General features: G+C 49.4%; 1 protein-coding gene across 3 annotated transcripts in view; it reads left to right on the top strand.

The window, feature by feature from the left end:
- Positions 1–522: 522 nt before the first annotated feature.
- Positions 523–11,641, top strand: part of LOC108924736 (beta-arrestin-1) — a 31,144-nt gene continuing 20,025 nt past the window's right edge. For all 3 annotated transcript variants that reach the window (XM_029250476.1, XM_029250475.1, XM_029250477.1), the window contains exon 1: positions 523–942. In XM_029250476.1, the coding sequence (XP_029106309.1) occupies positions 923–942 (20 nt within the window). In that variant the 5' untranslated portion in view covers positions 523–922. The remainder of the gene's footprint in view (positions 943–11,641) is intronic.

The raw sequence follows: 11,641 nt of genomic DNA, 5'->3' as shown, positions 1-11,641 counted from the left end.
CTGTACAAAAGGGTCAATAGTTGTCAGTCACTTTCGGAAAAGTGCCAGCTAAATGAGTAAATGTGATGTAAAACAGGGTACCGTGTGGAACTCCTACACATCACTCGGAAACAATGGTGCAGAAAGCAGGCAGTGGATCTTCAGGCGGTGCCCAGTATTCGTGTGAAAGAAGAGAGAATTCACGGCTCTGTAAACAAGCAGGGCCCCCAGCAGCGTGACACGGGTGGGTTTCCAATGACGTCATCGTGTGTGTGTGTGTGTCGGTGTCTGTCTCTAAACAGACTGTGTATCTATGGTTGAAAATATGTATATACAGTAGTATATATCAAAAAGGGCGGTGGGGTGGGGGGGCTGTCCCTCCATGTGTCATAAGCCCTAACATCGCCCGTATATTAATTATTATTTCAGAATCACTTTTGGATGATGCTCCGCCGCTGTGTCCAAGACATACACACACACACACACACACACACACACACACACACACACACACACCGAGCGCGAGAAAGGAGGGGCGGGGGGGTCGCGCCGCGAGTGCGCGCGCGCGCGGCAGTGCAACATCACGCGCCAAACATCCGATCGCCGTGGAGCGCGCGCGACCTGCGGGTTTTTACCTCCTCTGGATCCACATCTGCGCCGATGACACGAGAGTCGCGCTGAAAACACGGAGCTCTCACCTGCCCCACTGAGAGCGCGCGTGAGCGCGCGTGCGCGCGCGTCCGCCCCCCGTTTCTCCAGAGCGCCCTCCGAGATGCTTTTTTAATTGGATTCGCTAAGAAGGGAGCGGGTCACGGGGCGCGAGAGCACCCCCCGCCCCCACCCTCATCCCCACCCCACCCCACCCCACGATCGCCAGCCCGCGATCGGGCTGCATGCGCGAGACGTCCCTCCCGAGCCACGCCGCCGCGCGCCGACCCGCACCATGGGGGACAAAGGCACGAGGTAAGCGACCGGTTATTATTGTTGTTTCTGCCCGTTGCCATGCTGACGGCGGCCGTCGCTCGGGGATGCTGCGCGCGCGGACTCTCGTCTCGTGCAGGCAGGGGGTCTCCGCCGGGAGCGCGCCTCCCTCGCGCCTCGCCTGTTTTGCCGAAGCTCCGCGCCGCGGATGAAAGACTCGTTTCCAGGCGGCGGAATAAAGGCGCGCGCACGTGGGGCTCTACGCCGTGTCGTGCACCTCGGAGCCCTGCCTGGCTGTGCGCGTGAGGGAAGTGCGCTCCTCGTGCGCTCGTGCCACGTTGTGGTGAGTTAGCGGTCACATGTCCAGCCTCCGGAGGGGTGCTCGCGACGGCGGGGACCCCGATGCCCCGGTGTGTCCCCCCCCTCTCCCCTCCCCTCCCCCAGCCGGTTGCCGCACCGCATACCACGCAGCTGGTCCAGGGAGCTCAGGAGGTGAGGGGCTCCTGCACCCCCACCCCCCCCCACGGAGACCCCCCATGAAGAGCCCCCTCGAATACGCGGTGGCCGAAATGGAGCCGCTGCCCTTTCGCTGGAAGCTTCTCCTCTGGAGGATCAGCGGCGAGCGAACATGTGGCGACTCGAGGGCCCGAGTTACATTGACCTGGAGAAGCACTTTGTCCTGATGGATCCTCATCGAGCCACATCTGACACCCACACACACACACACATTGGCTGACCTACGGTGGGGTGACGTTCCACGAAACCCATCGTAAGTCGAAAACACATTTAATGCACTAATACACACCTCCGTGTGACAGACCGGGAGATGCGGATCGCTGTCGCTGCCCAGCATCGTGAGAGAGTATTGTTTGTCTGGGAAAAAAAATCAAAGTTCTAAATTGTAAGTACGGTTACTACTGAACGTCCATCTCCTGCTCCGTCCTAAAGTGGAAAAATCGGAAGTCGAGGAGCACCCGAATAACGTGTTGGCGCATCGCCGTTATACTGTACTACGTTACATATGGAAAGCGTGGCAGGATTTACCATAAATACAGCGCGTGCAGTCGGTGACACTTGAACGAACATATGGCTTTGTGATCAGATACACTGTGTCCGCGCTTCCAAGTCTGCTTCGCAGGCGGGCGTCCGCAGAGGACCCGTTCTGTCCGCCACGTGTGGGTATCGATCATGATGTCCACCTCAGGTCTCAAATGGATGATAATGTCCACCTGAGAGGGGAAATATATCAATTTACTGTATGTACGTTTTTTTTTCTACGAGCTCCTCGGTCACGTCGAGGCTGGAGGGACATCGCGTGCCCTGCTCTGGGTTCATGACCTCAAATGGTCACTTAGAATTTATCAGCAGTCCCATGATCTGCTTTCCCTCCCATTTCGCCGAGTCCAGTAGGTTTCTGTTATTTCTCATGATTTATGATGCCATTTCTGCGTCATACACGCATCTCTATATGTTGAATGACAAGCTCCTTTGGACCTACGGCGGGGTGACGTTCTCCTTCGGAGCTTGTCATTCAACATGTAGAGATGCGTGTATGACAAGACGAACGTCCACATTTCGAGAGCCGGTTGCTTTGTTGCTCCGAGATGTCATTTGATGTGCCGGATGGTTTTGATGAGACGGTCAGTTGGTGTGTTGGATGCGGTCCAGGCCTCCCGCGGAGCGACGCCCTCGTCTCCGCTCTCTGCTCCACCTGGAGCCACTAAATGCGACCGTCCTGCACGCTCGCCGTTTATTGCCGCACAGCCGTCACGTTCATTCCAGAAAACGCGGCTGAGTTTCCCTCGTGGATCCAGGAGACACGAGCGCTCCTGTCCCCGCCCCCCATCTTCATGCTCCACGATTCTCATATCCTGCAGAAAAGCCGGGACGTCAAGGGCAACGCGCTACGATCCCGCCTTCGGATGCCGCTGCTGTTTGCACCACGGTGAACAAGAGCGTGACTCATGAGTCAAGGCGTTCCACGACTTCCAGGAGCTTCGTTGCGTTTCATCCCCCCCTCCAACGCGTTTGTGCGGAAGCTCAGCATTTTAGTGAATTTCAGCACCGGATTCAGGCCGAAACGGTGAAAACCAAGTGGCCGCTCTTGGCAGAAACGCACACCCGGTGCTTTCAGGAAAGAGCAGTCGTGTGACGACAAAGACGTCGACGCTTCTGTGCGAGACCTTCATCAGGAGACATCCTGCTCTTATGAGCAAAAAGTAACCCCTCATCAAAACATTTTAGTCCCATGAGAATGTCAGTGCAAACACACACACACACACGCGTGCGCTTTCTGGACAGCGCATTTACATAATGCATCACGAAGCTGTCCGCCGCGTGTCCCTTCCGCGTGCGCGTGTGTGAGTGCCGAGCGGCTGAGGGCGAACGAGCGCCAGGTGCGGCCGCTTATCCGAGAAGTGCAAAGTGTGTGTGATTTGTGCATCAAACCGGGGGCTTCCAGATGTGTTTCATTCTGCTCGTGTTTTCCCGCTGCCTTCTTTTCGTACATTTGTGCCGTTACGGCCGCGTTTCTCCGCCGAACTGCTGTGTTCTGGAGAAGCAGCGAGTTTGAACGATGCGCAGATTTAATTAATGGAAAAACGGCCTTTTCCTCCCCTTGCAGTTCCACGCGTGAACGTGGCCCTTAACCGCTCTCTGAATCGGAGCCTGAAATGTTTGGACGCAGTGTGCGTCGGACGCAGTGCGTGCGTCGTGCGGGAGAGTTACGGGAACGATTGCCTAATCGATTAATGTCCTCGATGGCCCTGCTGTCGGGCCCTTTGACCCCCAGCGCACCGTTTCGTTTCCTGTTGACGTCAGGGACCAGTTCATGTCTGACTGGATTTCCGAGGTTTTACATCTGTGATTCCAGGGCATAAATCGTGAGCCAATGCATGTAAATATTTAGGCAGTTACTTTAGCCACATCGCGTGTGTGTGGCCGCACCGAGGGTTCCAACGGTTGTTAACGGTTGAGTGAGTTAACGAAAACAAGGAGCGCTCACCTTTGTTTGGCCAGCAGGGGGCGCAGTCCTTAGCGCTCCTGCTTGGCTCTCAGAGGACCCGAGTTCAGATCATACCTCCTGCTATAGTGCCCTAGAAGTGACACAGTAAAAATTACCCTGCTGTATTATATGGGTCCGTCGGCGTCGGTAGCTTAACGCTGTAATTCGCTTTCGAGAAACGAAGCAGCTACATGAACGAAAAAGTTCCGTTAACGTTAAAGTAGCTTATCACTGTAAGTTCCCGTAGAGGGAAGTGTTACATCGATGAGCGAATGTAACTTTTTTGGTTTCATTCACTTGTGTACGTTCTGATGAAGGACAAAAACTCAAATGAACCAGGAACGAAACGAGACAAAAGAAAATTCGTTCCCTTTGGAAAAACTTTGTCTGCTTCCTAGTGATCTGTCGCCTGCCGACAGTCACACATCGAATCCCTTCACTGACTCATATAGGAACAGCAAGCAGCGATGGGGCAGCTGCTGGTGTCGTGGTTCGAACTGCTGCCTTTGGACTCTTAGCTCACAGGTTCGAATCCCATCTCCAGCCCCAGTACTCTTGAACAAGTAGTGCTTAGAGCTACTCGTTTATACCCAAAAGTCGCATGTTTCATTCCCACCTCTCACAGTAGTACCCTTGAGCAAGGTCCTGAACCTTACTTGTTCCCGTAAAAATTACCTGGCTATGTAAATGGCTCGGTAATTGTAAGTCGCCTTGGAAAAAAAAGTCACGTAAATGAATAAATGTAGTATATTTACCCTGAATTGCCCTGGCAAAATTATCCAGCTGTATAAATGGGTACTTTACTGCAGTGTTTCTTTTTTCACTGTTTTGGGTGTCTTGTATCACATGTGAATCGAAAGTAAGGCCATATTCATATAGTACTGTTCTATACTGTACTATACTGTGCTGTACTGTGCTATAATATATTATACCGCGCTGTACTGTACTGTACCGTACTATACCGGGCTACACCGTACCGTACTATACTGAACAGTACTGTGCTATAATCCATTATATCGTGCTGTACTATTCTATACTATGCTATACTGTACTGTACTGTACTGTGCTGTACTGTGGTGCTGCTGGGTTGGCAGAAAGTTGCCCACTAAGCAAGTGGCGAGAAAGCGATTAGGAATTAGCGTGAAAACACAGACAGATGCAGGTGGGTTTCTGTATGTTTCGTCTCGGTCCCGGGGCCACGGTCTCCAGGGCAGGCAGAGGTTTGCAGCGATGCGCTTCTGGCTCCACCGTTACTTCATACGAAGCACTTTGAACGGCTGTATTGATCCTCGGTGGAAGCTGCAGACATCACCAGAGAAAATCCATCATCGCAGTTAGTCCATCAGCAGCTGCCGTCAATGAATGGCTCGTCCTCTCCGGTCCCACAGTAGTGTTTAGGTTCGAGTCAAAGGTGTTCACCCCGCTCCAGTGTCTTCTCATATAATTCCAATTAAACTTTCACCGTTTCAGACCCCTTTCTTTATCGGTATGTATAATTTAACTCGTATTTTTGTCTTTTTCGAGTCTGAGCAAAAGTCGGATGTGAACCTCTGTACGCGAGAAGGTTTCGATGCCACGTCCCTCTGGCGTTCTCTGTGTTTGCTGTTGTGCAAGCAGCTGATGGCTGCAGCAGTTACATAACGGTTGTTGTCGTCGTCGGTGTGTTTTGTTCATGGCTCACAGCCCTGCTGTCCTCTGGGGTCCCACACGTGCTCAGATGGTAAAAAAACGGTGTAAATAAAAAAAGCAAGTATTCCAGGGTAAGGTTGTGCACGTCAGTAACGTGCTGCACGCTCATAGAAAATTCATTACCGCCATGGCCTGCAAAAGCACTTCGAGTGACGGAAGTGTGTTTACTCTCTGTGAATTGATTTTTACAAACTGATCTCTTTTTAAATCAATCTCTGTTGTTACTGTAGAATTAATCAGGGTTCGGTTCTATGGGGGCGGCAGGCGGTGCAGTATTTACTGCTGTTTCCTGGTACCCGCGATGAGAGCTGCGTTGAGATCCCACCTCCTGCCGTAGCACACTTGGTCAGAGTACTTATCCTGGGTGAATACAGTAATACGTACCCAGCTGTATCACCCGGGAAAGTAACAACAATGTAAGTTGTTTCGGAGCAAAGCGTCACATAGTTCCGTTACATTCAGAAAAATGAATAAGTGAGAGTAAACAAAAGTGGGTCCTGCTCTGGTCCTGCGAGAACTTGAAAGCGAAAAACAAATGAAGGAAGGGGACATCTTATAATAGTTAATCGTTATTAATGCTATTATGTTATAATAGTAGTTTAATAGCTAGCTCTCAAGTGTACCTTGTCAAACTGGTTGTTAGTCCTAGGAAAAATTAAATAAATTAAATAAATAAATAAAATGAATGAATGAATGAACGACGAATATCCATATGGCGTCATTAAAACAAGTCGAAAGTAAAATGAGCCGTACCAGCGTGACATTCCCACTGTAAAGCGTAAACTCCGCAGTGTTTAATTATGTGCATAGATACACTGAAATTATATACCATTTTGTAGGTAATTTATTTGAGACCTTTGATCTAAAGTACAGAAAATGTTCACAGTTGTGATTTTCCACCAGCAGTAATAATGAGAAGAAAATGCAGCATCACTGTTTCCGCTGGAACCTTTTCATTGCCTGCTGTCAATAGCTGTCAATAGCTGTCAATGACCTCACGCAAAAGGTTTCCCTAAAACGATTTGAAAGGAATATTAAGTGTTGTAAGTCCCTTAAAATGACTACATTTGCTAAGAAACGGTAGTTGTCAGCTTTTTTTCAAAAACTTTCTCTGAGTAATGAAACACGATGACTCATTAACTCCATCGTGTAGCTATTGATATTTTCTGATACGTGAAATAGAAAGTTATACTTCATTGTTGGATTGAATAAATCGGTTAAGCTTGTTAATTATAAACAATATGTAGGTTTGAGCAAGTGATAAATTATGTGTTCATCTAGCTGACACTTTTCTCCAAAGCAACTATTTACCCTTTTACACAGTTGGGTAATTTTATTGCAACTGTTTAGGGTAAGTACTTTGCTCAAGGTGGGACTTGATCCAGCAACCTTCAGAGCCAAAGACAGCAGCAATAACCATTAAGCGGTCAGCTGCCAACACTGGGAGTACCTTTCTGAGAAAACTGCGAAAAATTGTTTATTTTTATGCACTCGATGTATCGATGTAATGCTGCATTCCACCACATGCATATGTCCTTCATCAGGACTGTGTGTGTGTGTGTGTGTGTGTGTGTGTGTGTGTGTGTGTGTGGGGGGGGGGGGGGTCTCTGCATTGAATAGCACCAACACCTGAGGTCATACTCACACAGGTCTATGATGGCCATGATTTCAGTGCATTTTCTAGGGAGTGTAAGCAAAAAGTCATCTGTGTCTGATAAAACCCTTTTTTTTTCATTTTATTTCATTTTATTTAGCTGAGGCCTTTGTCCAAGGCAGCTTACAGGGACAAGTTTGCGCAAACCCCTGAATACGCTTTTCCACAAGGCCTTCCTGTCCACAGCGTAAGACGTATGGATGTGTAGAAACACAAAGGTCAGCAGTCATTACAGATGAGAAAAAAAAAAAAAAAAAAAAACCGAAGCTGTCACTTCCGTTTACCGGAGATAATACAGATGTGCTTCGAGTGGAGTTTCTCGCAGACGTGGATGCAGAGCGTTACCGCGGGACGGCGGGACCCGGCGCCCGTCCGCGCTCCATAGCAAGAAGGACGCAGAGGAGCAGCGGCAACCCGGATGCTGTAGATGACGTGTCAAAGACCGGCAGCCTTTTCACGGTTTTTGAAAACGATTAACAACGACTGACGAAAGTTATCCTGCTCATCTTTGTTCCGTGCAAACCCCCTCGGTCCGCCTAGCTGAAGTTACACACCGACGGGAGCACATTCCCAAAATCGAGCCCCTCCAGTCCAGTAACGTCATTTCGTTTCACCACCCGAGGATTATGAGCTATACGAAAATGGATAAATGGCGTAACGGTCGACGGTATGGCACCGTTAAACCAAGTAAATAGTGCAATACGCCAATGAGAATATGTTATGTGTCCCTCCCACGTTATTTTTTACTTTCAACTTCTAGTGGGAGCAGAGTGTGTGAAAAACACAATTGTTCATCCTGAATTATGTTGTGAGCTTTTCGTTCGTGTAGCTGCTTCTTTTCTCTAAAGTGAATTACAACGCGAAGTTACCGACACCGATAGAGCAGGGTCATTTTTATTGTATCATCTCAGGGCGAGGACCTTCAGCAGGAGGTGTGATTCGAACCGGGGTCCTGTGAGCGTAGAGTAGCAGCTCTAATCTCTACGCCACCTGCTGGCTTCTCCCAACCTTTCGCTGCTCAGTTGACACTTGTGGGAATCGAGCGATGCGAGCTGCTCGTGCAAGCAGTTGGGCCCAAGGCGTCGGCCATCTGCCGTAGGTAGGTCCACCATCACAGCGTCCACCTGAGCCATCTGCTCCCTCGCCTTTTCCACAAATTGCCATCTGCTTCAAGGTGTTGCCGCCTGACGTGAAAAAGGAGGTTTAAAACTTTCGTCACTTACTGTGAACATCCTGAACAGAGAAGGCCAATCGTATTTTGGTGTGTGGCCCTTTTGGTGCGTTATTTGTGCTCTTTGTAGTATGTTTCTCCACTGCAGAGATTTATACAAAATGTCATTGTATGACATACAATGACCATAAAGTATCTTATCTTATATCAGATGTCAATATTTTACAATAGCCTAGACATTAACTGCAATTTAATTAAAAATTAGCGGCAATTTGAACCTGGTGAAAGAAGCAGTTTGTAAGCGATGATTTACTGTTTTGCCCACAGTGGGGTTTCCAGCTCAGGAGTGCAGGTAAACACACAAAGGGGTCGATGGGCTTGGTGCCCTGGACTGCATTCATAAACACTCATAAATGGACGGTGTCTATTTCACTTCGATGTTAAATGACATGCTGTGCCAAGGCGAAGGGGCGCCGAGTTATTGTCTCGATCTGTAAACTGAAATAAAATTACTTTTCATTGGGCTATAGCTATAAAATTTTATTTTATGCCTTTGGCAAGAGCATGGAAAGCAGTGTCTACCAGACAAGTTTCAGTAGGACTTATGGTCATGGCAACCACTGATACTTATTAACTGTGTCCAGGTTTTTTTTTTTTTAATTTTTTTATATATATATATACACACACACACACACACATTTTCAGAACCGCTTGTCCCATATGGGGTCACGGGGAACCGGAGCCCACCCGGTAACACAGGGCGTAGGGCCAGAGGGGGAGGGGACACACCCAGGACGGGACGCCAGTCCGCCGCAAGGCACCCCAAGCGGGACTCGAACCCCAGACCCACTGGAGAGTAGGACCTGGTCCAACCCACCGCGCCACCGCGCCCCCTACCTATATATATATATATATATATATATATATATATATATATATATATATATATATATATATATATATATATATATATATATAGTGTTTATACGTGGGGGGTATGGTGGCACAGTCCTGCTGTCCGGTGGGTCTGGGGTTCGAGTCCTGCTTGGGGTACCTTGCGACGGACTGGCGTGGGTGTGTCCCCTCCCCCTCCGGCCTTACGCCCTGTGTTGCCAGGTAGGCTCCGCAACCCCGTATGGGACAAGCGGTTCAGAAAATGTGTGTGTGTTTATACGTATTAATTTCTTTATATTTATACAGGCAGTCCCCGGATTATGAACGAGTTCCGTGTCCTCAGTTGGTCTTTAAGTCAGATTTTGATGTAAGTCGTAACAGTTCGGTATGGTGGGTATCTAACATCAGTTTGTCAAATGTTTGTCTTGCTATATCGTGTATCGTGTACGTTTCTGTGCATAAAAAACTAAAGAAACACTTCAGATACACTAAAACATCTTTAATATAACAATACAGTAATACAATGTAACAATAATCAATGTAACTACAGTATTTATAATAGAGACATGAAAAGAGATAATAAACATTACTACTGTCATGATGAACAGAGGACACGGAGACAACAGAGGCTGGACCCAAGTGCAGGATCGTTTATTCAGAATCAAAGGGCTAGACGTCTTCTCGTGGTCGAGGATGGGCGAATGGTCGGTCGGTCTATGAGCGAACTGAACAGAGGCGAGAGCCGCAATCATGGTCAAGGGTCAAGGCAGACAGTCTTTATAACGGAGATGTGTAACAGAACTGGGGGACAATGAGGGACAGGACTTGGAAGAGCAAAGCGAGGGAGGTTTGAGAGCGCAGAGGGGATTGTTGTGTCGAGTGAGATTCCGCAACTGGGATGAGGTTGAGACGTGTCTTTTATAGCTGAGAGAGTGAGAGAGAGTGTGTGTGTGTGTGTGTGTGTGTGTGTGTGTGTGTGTGTGCACAAAACACTAACTTTAATGTTCGCTTTTCCAATGTTTGTTGGTGTTTCACTTTTTTCTGATTAATTTCTTGTTTGCACTTTAGTTTGTTGTGATCGTTTTCCTTTTCTTTGATGCATCACCATCACTTGCATCACATTTACACTTTGGTACATTGATTAGGAGGGTAAAAACAAAAAAATTAAAGCCAAATACAGTAACACACGAGACACTGTTAATGGGAAAAGAAGGAAGTCTGTCCTGTCTGTCCAAGTCCAGGAGCTATGTTGCCTGGGGCTATATGCCCCTGGTAGGGTCTCCCATGACAAACAGGTCCTGGATGACAGACGAGACAAAGCGTGGTTCAAAAACCCCTTATGAAGAAAAAATCAAGGCTTTCGTTTACCCCGCCCGGTATGGGGTCACCGGGGCCCCACCCTGGAGCCAGGCCTGGGGGGGGGGGGGCTCGCATGCGAGCGCCTGGTGGCAGGTCTATGCCCACGGGGCCTGGCCGGGCTCAGCCCGAAGCCATGATGTGGAGCCGCTCTTCGGTGGGCTCACCACCTGCCGGAGAGACCGTAAGGGGCCGGTGCATTGTGATTTGGGCGGCGGTCGGGGCCGAGTGCCCGGCCGACCCAAACCTCGGGCGCCAACTCTGGTTTTTGAGACTTGGAATGTCATCTCACTGGCGTGGAAGGAGCCTGAGCTGGTGCAGGAAATTGAGAGATACCGTCTAGATATAGTCGGGCTCACTTCCACTCACAGCTTGGGTTCTGGAACCACTCTTCTCGACCAAGGGTGGACTCTTCACTATTCTGGCGTTGCCCAGGGTGAGAGGCGCCGGGCAGGTGTGTGCTTATTAATAGGCCCCCAGTTTAGCCGCCATGTGTTGGAGTCTACCCCGGTGAATGAGAGGGTCATCTCCCTGTGCCTTCGGGTCAGGGAACGGTCTCTCACTGTCGTTTGTGCTTATGCGCCTAGTGGCAGTGTAGAGTACCTGGCCTTCTTGGAGTCCCTGGAGGGCGTGCTGGAAAGCGCTCCCACTGGGGACTCTGTCGTTCTACTGGGGGACTTTAACGCCCACGTGGGCAGCGACAGTGACACCTGGAGGGGCGTGATTGGGAGGAACAGCCTCCCTGATCTGAACCCGAGCGGTGAGTTGTTACTGGATTTCTGTGCTAGTCACGGTTTATCCATAACGAACACCATGTTCATGCATAAGGGTGTCCATCAGTGCACTTGGCACCAGGACACCCTAGGTCGGAGGTCGATGATCGACTTTGTAGTTGTTTCTTCTGACCTTCGGCCATATGTCTTGGACATTCGGGTGAAGAGAGGGGCTGAGCCGTCAACTGATCACCACCTGG

Source organism: Scleropages formosus, chromosome 3, assembly GCF_900964775.1.
Source record: "Scleropages formosus chromosome 3, fSclFor1.1, whole genome shotgun sequence".
In the NCBI taxonomy this organism is placed as follows: domain Eukaryota; kingdom Metazoa; phylum Chordata; class Actinopteri; order Osteoglossiformes; family Osteoglossidae; genus Scleropages; species Scleropages formosus.
The sequence above is the reverse complement of the archived record's forward strand: the minus strand, read 5'-3'. Positions and strand labels throughout refer to the sequence as shown.